We start from the raw sequence: 14,811 nt of genomic DNA on the forward strand, positions 1-14,811 counted from the left end.
GAAATGGAATTATACTTTGTTGATGTTTCTTTTATATAAACATCCATATAACATATTGCATGCATTACCATAGGTGACCATTAAGGTCAAGAAAATGGTGCATTTAAGGAAGCACAGAAGCACACAGATAAGACCATGTATATCTAGGAGAATTATACCCTCTTTCAAGAAAGGAAGAATGGTCTATATTAAGGCATGAATAGAATACAAAACCTAGTATCTGCTGTTTATAACCTATTTTAATTGTGTTTATGAGTATATAGATCTATGACAGGTATGTAAATAACAAGGGCTCCCTCTGGTGAACTTTTGTGGAATTCAAAGTGTAACTACTAAAGATGCAAATGAGAAAAAGTTTATAGGCAGAAGGGATATATTCTGTGAGACCATACCTTCAAGTCAGAAAAACAAACAAACAAAGAAAAGAAAAAAAAAAAAAAAAAAAAGCTTTTAGGCACACTAGATATTTTTTAACATCTGTATCATGATGCCTGTCTGTGGCAGTTTCACAGTGGTAGGTAGCTCATCTCCAAAATGCCGCTCTCTCAACTCTCCCGCCTCAAGAGAAGAGGGGGAGAAAATATGATGAAAAAAACTTGGGTTGAGATAAGGACAGGGAGATCACTCAACAATTACCATCATGGGTAGAACAGACAACATAGGGAGAGTAACGTAATTCATTGCCTACTGCTAACAGACGAGAGCAGTGAGATCTAAAGCAGACTGAAAACACCTTCCCCCCATCCACCCTCTGCCACCCTCACACCCTTCCACTACCGAAGCCTTGCCAGGTGAACCAAAAGCAATGTCAGAGCTGGGGAGAGGCAATGGGTTACAGCAACAAACAGATCTGCAGACACTGTGGCACTTGGATATTGTCCCTTACTGATGTTTACTTTTCCTGTCATCCTTCCTCTTCCTGGCATGTGTCACAACTTCTTTTCCTGACCTTCACTTAAGACTCTGAAACCCAAATGGAGTCATTTCATTTACTCATTTAGGCATCTTAATAGAGTGAACAATAAAAATAAAAATTACCCATCTGCCCTGCGCAACATGGGCAACTGCAGTTTAGCAGACACACTGTTTACCCTCCCTGGGCTATGGTATTGGTGCGTGGATTACAGCTTTTGAAAGTCACCTGCATTATGGCTACTTCTTGCCCATGTTTTTTAGTATCTTTAAACATGATGTTTGTATCATCTCTTTCAGCTTTGAGCTGTTACAGTTACAGTTGATGTCACAGCATGAGTAACCTCAGTTCTGGTATTGATTTACTCTCTCACTTTAAAAACACACAATATTTATTTCTGGCATAGTCACAGGAGGTAGGGCTGTGGTTGCGCACAAGATTAAAAACCTTTGCCATGTTCATCGTCTGACTGTGCTGCTATTGAAACTCCCTGGAGTGTAACTGGATCTGCTTTGTGCATGCCCACGTCAAAGTCTGTGGGAGAAGATGTGACGGCCCATGCCAGCGATCTCAAGCTATAATACATGAACTATTTCAAAGCGCTGGATAGTAGCAGCAGTTCCTGATTCTGCCTTTGCACTGGTACCTAACTGAAACATGGACTGAACACTTCCATGCAAGATACAGAACAGGACCAGAAGTTATCAGCATCCATGACATGAAACAGCACATCTGCAAAACAGCTGCAGTCTTGCTGTGACCACTGGACTGACCGCAATCTCCTGCATTGAGTGTTTTCATCTATGCTTAGATGTCATTATTTCCACACAGTGGCTAACGCCAGTCTGATGCTGAAGGTGACTGCACTCAGTTTCTCAGCAGGTGGGAGTTTAGCCAAGGTGGGATTCGGTATTTTGAAATACTGGAATGGGTGCAAGAAGGTGACAGGATGAGGGGGAATGGGCTAAAGTTGCACCAGGGGAGGTTTAGGTTGGATATTAGGAAGAACTTCTATATTGAAAGTGTTGTTAGGCATAGGAATGGGCTGCCCAGGGAAGTGGTAGAGGTTCCTCCATCCCTGGAGGTCTTTAAATGTTTAGATGTAGAGCTTAGTGACATGGTTTAGTGGAGGACTGGTTAGTGTTAGGTCAGAGGTTGGACTCGGTGATCTTGGAGGTCTCTCCCAACCTAGATGATTCTGTGATTCTGTGAAGGTGCTGTACTGGGTAAGGCACTGGCTAAGAGCAGGAGGCGGGCAGTGGGAGCAGCCTGTGGGATAGGCACTTGCCACAGGAAATTGAGAGAGGGAGTCGAGGGCAAGCCATTACAGCCCCAGTATTGAGACTGGGGTTCTCTGAGAACACTGGAGCCTAAAACTGCAGGGCAGTGACACAAGGAATGGTGTCAAGTCCTCTCCCATGCTTATATGGTGCTTGGCACAGAAATGGCAAATTCTGCATCCATTGCTTGCACTGAGCCCAAGTATGAGCTATCCGCCGAAGGTAAAGCTACAGTGAGAAGCTCTGGTATATTGCGTTATCTGAAAAACAGCATATGATCATATAAAAACTGTACTTGAGGATCTGCTGGCCTATCAAATGCTCTCCCTGGGACAGGGGTTTGGCCCTACTGAGACATACTGAGGGTATCTGAGATGTCAGTGTAGGTGCAGACATCCTGGGATTTCATCCTGGGATTTGGGAAGACTCAGACCCTCGTGAAGAAGCAGCTCAGAACACGGCAGGACCCAAACCCGAGGTAACACCGAAGGCTAGATGGGTTTTTAACTCATGTGCTGGGGGTGCTGCAGGCCATCCGGCACAGCCTCCAGCTGACCGTGTAGGTTTGTTAGGCATTGGAACGGGCTGCCCAGGGAAGTGGTGAAGTCACCACCCCTGGAGGTCTTTAAAAGACGTTTAGATGTAGAGCTTAGGGAAATGGTTTAGTGGAGGGCTGTTAGTGTTAGGTTGGAGGTTGGACTCGATGATCTTGAGGTCTCTTCCAACCTAGAAATTCTGTGATTCTGTGATGCTGACTACTTTTTAACAACAACAACAAATAAAAAATAAAAAAATAAAAAAATAAAAAATAAAAAATAAAAATAAAAATAAAACTTTAGAGCCTCAGCCCTCAGCCCAACAGCCACCGGCCGCGGGCAACTGCGCATGCGCCGTGCCGCCCCCGCCGCCAGCCCACCCCCGCCCCACCGTTCCTTCTCGGCGGTGCCATAGAGACGGAAGTCCGCCGGCAGCTAGAGAAGCCCTCCGGAGGCAGCTCCAGGAGGTGGCCGGAGCGGCCGGGCCGGAAGCGGAAGTGGTGGCGGCTGCGCGCGGGGCCGGCGGCCGTTTGCGGTGGGTCGCGGCCGGGCGGGCGGGCCTCGGGCACGGCGGCGGCGGCGGCGGTGCCGGAGGGGTCCCTCTGCGGGCCCCGGGCCCTGTCTGAAGGCCGCGCGTTTGTGTCGTTGCAGGTGGCCGGCACCCGAGCGCTGCTGGTGGAGAGCCGCGGCCCCTCTGCGGCCCCGCGGGGGTTTGCTAGTTGCTAAGCAGTCCGCGGAGCCGTGTGGCGTCGCGCCTCTGCCTCCCCTCCCTGCCGGGACACAAGGGTAGCTGCTCTGTGAGCCATCACTACCGACCTCATTTACCCCTCAGATTGCCATCAGCTCCTCTTTTATTTTATTTTTTTCCTCTGAGGCCTTACCGAGGTGTAATTATCTGTAGGTTCTGGTGGTTATAAAGTAGTTTAAGATGTTTGTGCCGCTCGGTTTTAACTCTCTAGTTGGCTCCTGTGTTAAGAGATCTTGGTTTTGCGTGGGAATGGTTAAATGTCCAAAGAGTTCGATTGTTTACGGATAAGGGCTGTTTTGTTTGACTACTGTTGGTCTACAACTTAAACTTGCATCTTTATTTTTTTTTTTTTATCCTTTATGCTTTTTCTGTGTTATGGCTGCTGCAACGATAGTTCATGATACATCAGAAGCTGTAGAGCTCTGTGCTCCCTGTGGGTTGTACCTTAAGCCCATTACAAAAATGACCATCAGCGTGGCACTTCCTCAGCTGAAACAACCGGGAAAATCTATTTCGAACTGGGAAGTGATGGAAAGACTGAAAGGCATGGTGCAAACCCATCAGTTTTCCACTCTGCGGATATCTAAAAGCACGATGGATTTCATCCGGTTTGAAGGAGAGGTCGAAAACAAAAGTTTAGTCAAGTCTTTTCTGGCGTGCCTCGATGGCAAAACAATAAAGCTGAGTGGCTTCTCGGACATCCTGAAAGTCCGCGCTGCAGAATACAAGATTGACTTTCCCACCAGGCATGACTGGGATTCGTTTTTCCGTGATGCAAAAGATATGAATGAAACTCTGCCAGGCGAAAGGCCAGATACCATCCATCTGGAAGGCTTGCCCTGTAAGTGGTTTGCAGCAAAGGACTCGGGCTCAGAAAAACCAAGTGAAGAAGTCCTTATAAAGGTTTTCAGGAAATTTGGAGAAATACGTAACGTGGACATACCCATGCTGGACCCTTACAGAGAAGAAATGACGGGCAGAAATTTCCACACCTTCAGTTTTGGAGGCCATTTAAATTTTGAAGCCTACGTGCAATATCAGGAGTATGCAGGTTTCATTATGGCCATGAATGCTCTGCGAGGGATGAAGCTGATGTTCAAAGGCGACGATGGCAAAGCTGTGGCTTGCAATATAAAGGTGAGAAGCGGGCAGATTTTTTCATGGGAAGCCTTGTGAAAATGCAAACAGATAAATGTTAATTCTGAAGCACTTAAAACCTTCAGTTGGTTGTAGTGGTGGCAACAGCTGATGTTGATGTGTTTCTGGGGACCAGCAATTACAATTTTAAAAGGAGAGTGATGGAAAGAGTAAACATGTCCTGTTGAACTCTGAATGTGAGGTTTTGCTCTTTTTTTTTTTTTTTTTTTTTTTTTTTAACAAGACAGCTCTTGAAATGAGAACAGTTAAGGAATGGCCAAGTATATGAACATTACCTGTTAAGTGTTTTTTTATAAAGTAACATGTATGTGCAAATCTTGTCATTTCACATAAAATATCTATTTCGTAGTAAGTTCAGACATGTCACTGTCACGGGAGGGCGACCTTTTACAGTGCAATGTTCTCTTTTGTACAAGCTGACAGAAATTTGGGGCAGAGGGACAGCCTTCGTTTTTGATCCCCACGTTGATAATGAGGTTTACCCATTTGGTGTCAGGCCTGTGAAGTAAACACCGTGTGGCCTGTGGAATATGGAGGTCATCATGCTCAGCATACTCCATGTACAGAAAGGCCACCCAAAAATTGAAACAACATACTAACCTGTGTCCTAGTTCCCTGTGAATCCAGTGTGTTTAACTCACAGAGTTTTCCAAATCTTTTTCTCCATAACCCTTTTGTCCTAGGAAGTGAAACTATTGACAGGAGATGATCATGGCCCAGGCAGTCTCTTCAGATGTTTTATCTGTGAAAGTACAGCCTGAAGAAAAAGTGTTGTGATAACTCTGGGGACTGTCCATGTATTTACATAACGATTGGGTGATAAATTTGCTTGTTTATTTCAGTATGTCTGATTTCGATTTTTCAAATCAGAAAGTGTATTTTAGGAAAAAGCTTAAGTACTCAGGTAGTTTGGGAGCATGCAAAGATTAAATTAATTTTGGTTTAATCTTGTAAAATACTGTAATCTCTTCAAAGAAGGTCAGCAGAAGCATAGAAATAGTTGTACCTCGACCCTTCTGTTTTCAAGGGGATATGAAATTCAAACTGTCACTTACATGCTCTAGATCAGGGCTCCCAAATTTAGGTCCCCTGTGCATGCCTTCCTGGCAGCTGCCCTGGGGCTGATAGGAAAGAGGGCGGGTTGTGCTCACAACTGTGCTGTCAAAATGGATCTCTTTCACGCGAGGTCATGGCACTGACCAGCTCTGCTTCTCCAGGCCTTTTAGCCTGCTAGTGGAACAAACCAAGGTGTATGTAATTGAATTTGGGGATCTTTGTGTTGGAATTGGTGAGGAGGCATTAGCTTAAGCCAGGTGCTAAATGTTTCAGAATTGGTGCTTTTCTCCTAGTGAATTTACAGATCATAGCATTGCACAGAAAGGGAGACTTGATTAAGGCTTACTTCTACCTTCCCCAGAGGCATCCATGAGATGAAAGAGTTCTTCACTTTCCTGTTCTGATACTGGTGTAAAACATTGGACAGCCAGGGCCTAGATCACATTGGGTTTACGTTTGGATGTCAGAAACATACAGAAGCGTAAACTGGTGCGCAGTTGTGCTAACAGGTAGGCAGTGAAGTTAAGGGACAATTCCTAGTAATATGTTTATAGTACTCTGGTGCTTGCTCTGGAAACATATAGAAGAGAAGGTCCCTTTGTTTTGAAAAAGGTTTTATGTTTATGCTTGTACTTACGTTTTGAATACCTTTGTGCTAGGTCAGAACTTGGTTGCTGGGGATTTTTCTTTGTTTACTTAAAACTGTTTTCAATTGTATTCTGTAAAGGTTTCTTTTGACTCGACAAAACACCTCAGTGATGCATCAATTAAGAAGCGTCAGCTTGAAAGGCAAAAACTTCAAGAGCTTGAAAAGCAGAGAGAAGAACAAAAACGCAAAGAGAAAGAAGCTGAAGAAAAACAAAAAGAGGAAGAAAGGTACTTCCTGTTTATGGCACTGCTTTATGTTTTTACCAGTACAGCATGCAAAAACTCCTTCCTATTTGCATCAGCAGATTAAAAAACAAAAACAAACAAACAAAAAGCTTTGCTTTCAAAGTTCTGATCGTGTAGTTGAAGTGAAGCACTTAAAACTGAGTGAGAATATTGCAGCCCTTTTATTGAAGTAGGGTTCAGGGATTGAGATCTGGATGTGAAGAAGAGTAGTTTAATTTTTTTTCTGTAAATATGTGATTCTAATGTCTTGAAATACATGCACTTGTTCTAGCAGCAAGTAACTGATAGAACAGAGATCATTTGCTTTTAACATCGGTGTTTTTGCAGTAAAGGAATGGGATACAAGCACATTTTAGTGTTATTTTAAGAAAATGAATGTAGGTGCAAGTATCATACAACAGCTATTCAGAATATTATAAATGTTAATGCAGCAGGGTTTTTTTTTTCCAGATTGTATGGTGTACATTTCCCTTGTTGGACATAGCTTGTTACTACTTAATTTTTAGGTTTTTAAGTGTGAGGTGAAACATCTTACTGAAGCAATACTGTTAATATGCTCAGGAAGGTTATTTAGATTATCACTAATACTTACATTCAGTTCAAAATACTAAAACTGCAAATTACTCAGTTTCTTAATAGTCATGACATCAGGTACGTGATCTCAGAAACCCACATTCTTTTGCATAAGCTGCCATTTTGTCTTAATGACTGATGTAAGATCCATCAGCCACGCACATGTCAATTGAATTGGTAATTTTCTTCTCACTGTGATGAAAAAAAATCTGTTGCTGTATTTTATGTTTGGATACCTAATTGTTTTTAGATATTGACAGGCTAAGGGTTGCTTTTACTTTCCTATCACAAGTGAGGGCTAAAAAGTTCACTTTGTTTTTCACTTCAGTTTTTCAGTAACCACCAGGAATTATTAAGACCCAAATGAACTTAAAGTACAAAATATATTTTGTAATATTGTCAGGAGTCTAAAATTGTGCATGCTCTAGACAAGGTAAAAATACTAATCTCTTTTCAGGAAGCAGAGAGAGCTTGAAGAATATGAGAGAGAAAGAAAAAGAGAAGAAAAGTTGCGCAGAAGAGAACAGAAACAGAAGGATCGTGAACTTCGACGAAACAAAAAGCAACTTGAAAAACTTCAAGCTGAAGAGCAGAAAAAACTGCAAGAGAAGATAAAACTAGAAGAAAGGAAGCTCCTACTAGCTCAGAGAAATCTTCAGTCCATTAGACTAATTGCAGAACTGCTAAGCAGGGCAAAGGTAACTTCAATATTTATTTCAGCAGCTAATGAAGAACCCAACAGAACAAAGCCTTTTACCAACTTAAGAGGGAGGGGGTGGTGATTGCTGTTCATTAAACAACAGATTTCGTATCTCTCTAGCTGCTATTCCTTATTTCAAAAATTAAAAAAAGCCTAATGAAACGGTATTTCTCCCTTGGTAAAATATGTACATATAGGTAAATGGAAAAGTGAACTTGAACCTTAAGTCCCAAATAGCATTTCTTTTTTAGCAAGTAAACTAATTGGCAGCCTTGCTCTCAAGTCAAGGAAAAGAATGTGTAAGCATGATAAAGTGAACAAAACATAGAAGGTAAGATGCAAGACTCCTTATTTCTAATATGAATTTTGGTACTCTTTCCCTTTTGGCCTTCAGCAGCTTTAAAAAGATGTCTCATTATTTGATGTTTGAAAACATGCAGAAAGTACTGAGCTGAAGTTCAGTGTTAGATCCTGTCTCTCTAAAACAACTATTTTTTTTTTTTTTTCCACTAAAACAGGACAGCTGTTTTTTCTTAGCTGAAGATATGGATAAACTTGTGCTAGGGTGTAATGGAATGCTCATTAAGTATTTTCTGCAGCAGTGAAAAACTGTGTGTGGCAAAGCACACTTTTGTTCCTTGGTGCCGGTGTACCTCAGGATTGTTTTTGAATTAGAGCTCATGCAGTGCTAAGTGGTCAGCCATATGCTAGGAGAAAGGAGAAATACTTCTTGCAGAGTTTGTAGCTTTGTAGCTCTGAAATAGATAAAATAGTTCTTCTTTCAGTCAGTAATTTTGAAGACTGCACTAAGCTGAACAGAACTTAAAAATAGTAAGTTTGAACCTTCTTTTTAGTATCACGAGTTTCTAAAGTGGTTGACAGTGTATCAGTTTCTACATAATGAGTGGTTTGTTTTTTTTTAAGGACCCATTGTAAAGTATCTATGAGTTGCAGGTTGCAAACCTCTTAGGGAAATCAATGTTTTTGGTTTGACTGAAACCTTCAAGTATCAACCCTAAGAAATTTAATATGACAAATTGCATGTTTTGATGGCTTGTGTGTTACTCTTGTTGTAATAAGGATCCTCAATGACTGAGCTTTATCTAAGAGAGAAAAATGGGAGGGTTACATTCTATCTGTAAGACACCTTATTTTTGTGCCAGATTGCTGCTTTTGTGTTATGGTACATCTTAGAAGCATGAGCAAGTCTAAATGTTTTCTTTACTCTTGCTTGCCTTGTGACTGTCTTTCAGACTGTAAAACTTTTGGAGCAAGAACAAAATGAAGAAAAGATCCGTCTTCAGCAACTAGAGGAAAGAAGAAAGCTTCAGGAGGCTGAGCTCAAACGAGTGGAAGAAGAAAAAGAGAGAGCACTGGGCCTGCAGAGAAAAGAAAAGGAACTGAGGGAGAAACTACTGAACAATCTTCTGAGCAAGAAAATGGATGCAGTTCACCAAAGCAAAGAAGAAATAGAGCCCTCTCAGTCTGACTTGCTGAAAACTGCTAGTGGTGTTCCCCACACTGTGTCATCCAGCTGCATCACTTCTACCTCAGGACAGGCTGCTACAGGCAAACTGGCGTCAGGCTCTCAAAGAGAAGTAGCATCCCCAGAGAGTCAGTGCAAGTATTTGAATGGCAATATTCATGACAGAGCTCATGTCAAAGAAGGTCAGAAACTTCTTACCACAAACTCAGAGAGGTGTTCTGAGAAAAGAAGTTCAGGAGTACTCTCGTGTGTTCCTGCCAGTAACCAGCAGCAGAAGAGCCTCTCTAGCTACGACCAGAGTAGCTGCAGGAAGGACTCACATGGTGAGCAGGGCAAACGTAGCACAGAGGCAAGGAGAAGGAAGAGCCGTTCGTGTAGCAGCGTAAACAGTGATGACAGTAAGGGTAAACGAGAGAGAAGCAGGCACAGGAGAGATGGGAACAGTTACCAGGACGAAAAGCGCAGGAAGGAGAGGAGGTATTACAGACGCTCTAGCAGAAGTTACAGTCCTCGACGAAGTCACAGTCCTCGTCGAAGAAGTGTAAGCCCCAGACGTTCACGTTACAGAAGAATTCGCAGTAGCGAACGTAAACGAGACAGGAGAGAGAGGAGTCGTAGTCGCAGAAGCTTGAGCAGGAAGCGAAGATACAGGAGGAGATCACTGAGTAAGCAACGGAGTACTTGGAGTGGGTAGTGGAGGCCTGGACTGCTTGGAAAGGCTGTGGTTGGACACAAGGGCCAGAAAGTTGTAAACGAGACCTCATTGGTGTGACTGCTGTAAGAAAGTGCTTCTGTTTCAACCAATGCCTAATTTGCATATAGTCCCTGAAATCAAGAAAATAGATACCTGATTTTTTTTTTTAAGTTCCTTTGGGCTCTGTTGTCTCTTTCTAGGTTTCTACCACAATGTAGCTGTAATCACCTGTGCATGTGCTCGAGTTCCTACAGTGCTAAAAGCCAACTTGTTTCCACAATTTTCAGTTTCCTAAATCTTAATTTTAGCCAATTTAGTTTTTCATCTCTTCATCACTTAATTTGGTTTGAGAAGTGTATGGGTGCCAGTTGTAGGAACTCCAGACGTTACAAGCTATCACATACAGATTTGATTTAAAACGCTTTCTGGTGCACTTAATGAAATTGTATTTAACAAAGAGTTTTTTGCTGATTAAACCAGATAGCAAGACTTTCGTATGGTTCTTAAAGCCGACTATAAAGATACACAGGATATCTTTTTAACTGTTATGATTCCTTCATATGTCTGTATAGTGCCAAGCTGTGTGGCCCAAATTATTCTGGCGTGTACTGCCATTTGTATAGTAGTTTCCGTGTAAGAAAGGCACACTGATGAAGGAGGCAAGAAGCAGTGGTAAAAAGGTTGAAAAGTTGTTCTGTTGTTTTGTCAACATACTTGGCTTTGTAATTACTCCAGGTGGCGAAGAGCCACTGGACACATTTTTTCAGGTACGTACAGAGCTAGCCATTGTCTTTTGGAATAGGGGCCTTCTTGCTAAATTATTTTTACTTGCGGTGTTGAAAAGTAAGGCTGCAGTGTCTCTTGTTAAATCCATTTAAGAATACTTTTGCTTCTAAAATGCAGCTCAGGAATATTAAAAGCTATAACATTACAGTGAAAGAGTTTATTTTGCCTTTTTATGGTAAAATTAAAAAAAAAAAATGTTTCTAGTGAACTGAAGTTGCTGTTTTTATATGTCAGTATATTAAAATCTATGGAAGTGTTCTATGAGAATCTGTTTGTTGAAAAATACATTTGAATAATGAGGCTCAGCCACTCATCATGGCAGTCTTTGTACGGCGATGTCCACTGTTAATTCGGCAGGGTATGTGCTCTTTATCTACACCCTTTGGATGCAGTTTTCCCCACACTGATGCCTCGAATCAAAATGCATCCCTTTCCTGGAGTGCTTCAGAAGAATATTGGTGCTGCAGCTCAGCTGGATCCCCAGCTGACTGAGTGCATCCACGTTTCCATGGAAGATGTGTTTCTTGCTGCTGATATCCACACTGCTGATATCTTAGTTGTTTCTCGATGTGGAAGGAAAAGAGAGGTTCTTCCTGGCGATTCATGTTTTTAAAGATCTGTATTACTTTTCAAGTTTGTGATCTCTCTTGTGAATTTCACCACTGCTTTTGAGGCTGAGACCTCAACTGATTTTTTCATCTCAACACCACCAGTCTCTTGAATTCTGAGCAGTTAGTTGCTTTTGTTGGCAAGTTACTTCTTCTACAATCTTTAGTGGAGAGTTAGAAACAATCTGTTGGAGATAAGTTTATCTTTAGTGATGATTTGACTAAAATCCGGTATAACGTTGATGGCAAGTATTTGATAAGTCTGGTGGGATACCTGTTCATAAATGCATGTGTGTTTTTTTAGCCTGCTATCAAATACTGATGCATTGTCCATGATAACACCGTGTTTAAGGAAGGAAGAAAAAGTATGTGATTCCATCTGCAGTCCTGCAAGGAGTTGAACTGATGGCTGTCAATACCAATGTCTTTGAGCTCAGCATGAGGGTTCTTACTCGTATGGTATTTCCACAACATATCCTGTGGATTTCCACTGGGCTTCATGTGGGGGTCTTGATGATTAATATATGTAACTGGGGAAACGCCAGTTTGTAGTGCTACTCTGAGGAAGTCGTCATGCTGTGAATGCAATGTGTCATTGCCATGTGTGGAAGCAGTTAAGGCAGTGGGTGGTCATCGAAGTGTTCCTACTAGAGAAACCCAATAGCTGTTGTTAGTTGATAGGGATGAAAAAAAGGAGGGCTGGATTTTTTTTTTTCACTGCAAAGAAGGCACCAAGACCAGGTTTGATAACCCAGCCTGAGACGATTAAATTCTATAAGCTCCCCTGATATCTAGGGCAATTTCTGAGGTCAGAGCAGATGAGCAGGGGTTGGGGGAAGGATGCTTGTCTGTCAGGCTTTGATCATTTAGCCTAACACACTGTATCCAGCACTGTCTTCGTACAACATCATAAAAGTGCAGTAATATAAAGTAACTCAGTCGATTCAAAGCCTAAAATTTCATTGAAGCTACTTGCAAATGCTTAATTTCCACAGTGTGGGGAGGGAATGTGAAAGAAGTTTGAGCCAGCCAGCTGAACCAATCACAATTTCTTAAAACTGCTAGTACTTAACAGTTGCACAGTAAATAGATGCTCAGTGCAATTTTATTTAGCCTTAACACTTCGCAGTGTTGTTTCAGATGTATGTTTTGCATGAAAGCTCTCAAATATTTACAATGCTGAACTCCCTGGAATAGATATTGTATCCATGTGTCCTTGTCCTTGTCTGGCTGGGATGGAGTTAACCTGCTTTGTAGCAGCCCATGGAGTGCTATGTTTTGGGTTTGTGACTAAAGCAGTAATGATAACACGCTGATGTTTTGCTGGAGAGTGCCTGCACAGTCTGAAAGCCTTCTCTGTTTCTCACACTGACCTGCTCCAGGAATGAGGCTGGGAGGGAGCACTGCTGCCTCAGCTGACAAAAAGGGTTGCTCCATGTCATGTAACATCATGCTTAACAGTAAATCATGGGACTTTCTGAGGTGGCTGCTGCTCTGAGACTGTTGGGGCATTGGTCTGCTTGTGGGAAGTGGTGTGTGACTCTCTTCAACACACCCCACACCCTTCACTTAGTTAACTATCTACCTCAACCCACAACTCTTTTCACTTTTGCTTGTCTGATTCTTTCCTGGAGTGTGAGTGAGTGAGCAGTTGTGTGGGGCTGGTTGCTGTTCCTCAGTTACAGTGAGATGCACTGTGACATGGACTCCAGTAAAAAAAAAAAAAAAAAGACAAGTCCTTCGCCTAGTCAGCAGCTATACTTGATTTTTTATTTCCATTGGTAACTCATGGCTGGGCATGTTCCAGTCCATTTGACCGTCTGTGGGCTTGATAGTGATGCCTTTAGCTGATCACTGTCCTGCTGCAGTATGTGCAAGTTTAAAACCCATTCAGATTTTTTTCTGTAGCTCAAGTCAATTTGATGATGGGAGTGTGGATGTACTTGGGGACTGTAGTGGGTGTCACCATGCCTTCTGTTGTTGCTTTTCAAAGTCTTTATTGATGATGGCCTTTGGACTGCAAGGAAACCTGAAAAGAGTTGAAAATACTATTTTAATATTGTCACAAATATAAATTATGCCATGCCCTATGCTATTATTGAAGTTTTTATTATGGCTGAGGCTACAAAAACCTTGCTGATGCAATCACCTAAAGAATATAATTTTTACAGTATTTATAGAATCACAGAATCATGAAGGTTGGAAAAGCCCTCCAAGATCACCTGGTCCAACCATCCCCCTACCACCAATGTCACCCACTAAACCATGTCCCTAAGCACCACGTCCAACCTTCCCTTGAACACCCCAGGGACAGTGATGCTACCACCTCCCTGGGCAACCCGTTCCAATGCCTGACTGCTCTTTCTGAGAAGAAATGTCTCCTCATTTCCAAATAAAATCAACTGATCTGTGTTGACTACATCAATATATCTCTACCCATTATATTCTAGGGGTCTTTAGTGTTTTAAATGAGAGAATCTAGGACACAGCAGACTCTATAGTGGCTTCTAGAACCCAAATACTGCAGTCACTGTTATTTTTTTCCCTCTTCTAGGGGAGTATTGTGATGCTGACTACTTAAAGCTTGCTTGATTGCTTCTATCTGCAAGACTGACTTTCAGGAGCTGACTAATAGCTGATAAAATTAGTTTTTTTTTTTTTTTTCTTTAATTTCAGTGTATGTATTGTGATTGTCCTTGAGTTTATATTGAAAAATATTTAATGTCTACCCTTTGTCATTTTAGTTGCTTTAAGTCAGTGTCCTTTTGAAATGGACTTCAACCTTTGATCAGCAAACTTTTGGTCTTAATTAATGGAGTTCCAATAATCTACACTACTGGTTTTGGTTATCGTTGCTTTTTATTTTTTTAATTACATTTCTAGTGCTTAAATCACATCGCAGTCACAGGTTCTGATACACTCTTCAGCTTCCTTAATGTTCATAAGAATTAACAAATACTTATCCAAGACATACCAAAATAACAGTTAATACTTTGGAAACACTGAATTTATGTTGGTATGATTGAATATTGGGCAGATACCGATGAATGCATGGCTGCTATGCTACCTCTACTCTCAGGCACCTAGCTGCTAGAAATACAACTGTGATAATACCTGCATATTTAATCTCTAGAAGTGGTCCATGAGGATTATGTGCCAGTACTAACCTGACTCTCACTCTTTGCCTAGACTTGCCGTGAGTTCCGTGTTACTTCTGTCCCATTGCATCAGTTATATATCTTATTCCATTTGTCTGTCAGTGTTCTTGTCTATTATTTATGCTATTTATACCCCTGGGGGAGTAACTAGAAATACAGATTTAGGCACCGTTTTATCAGAATGTCAAGGGACTGGGTGAGCAAGATGGAGAAGAAACAAA

The 14,811-nt window shown here is 41.8% G+C and overlaps 1 protein-coding gene across 4 annotated transcripts; it reads left to right on the plus strand.

Annotated features, from left to right (window-relative positions):
• Positions 1–2,899: 2,899 nt before the first annotated feature.
• On the plus strand, positions 2,900–12,388 carry AKAP17A (A-kinase anchoring protein 17A). Of its 4 annotated transcripts, none has more exons than XM_082781518.1 (5): positions 2,900–3,264; positions 3,381–4,614; positions 6,419–6,567; positions 7,616–7,856; positions 9,112–12,388. In XM_082781518.1, the coding sequence occupies exons 2-5, from the start codon at positions 3,853–3,855 to the stop codon at positions 10,036–10,038; spliced, it is 2,079 nt and encodes a 692-aa protein (XP_082637644.1). In that variant the 5' UTR covers positions 2,900–3,264; positions 3,381–3,852; the 3' UTR covers positions 10,039–12,388. The 4 variants fall into 4 exon arrangements, with proteins under 4 accessions (XP_082637644.1, XP_082637645.1, XP_082637646.1 ...); XM_082781519.1 differs by lacking the exon at positions 2,900–3,264 and having other exon boundaries at positions 3,277–3,626; positions 3,872–4,614; XM_082781520.1 differs by lacking the exon at positions 2,900–3,264 and having other exon boundaries at positions 3,277–3,526; positions 3,872–4,614.
• Positions 12,389–14,811: the final 2,423 nt, after the last annotated feature.

The sequence above is a fragment of the Aythya marila genome, assembly GCF_965140915.1.
Source record: "Aythya marila genome assembly, chromosome: 1".
Lineage (NCBI taxonomy): Eukaryota > Metazoa > Chordata > Aves > Anseriformes > Anatidae > Aythya > Aythya marila.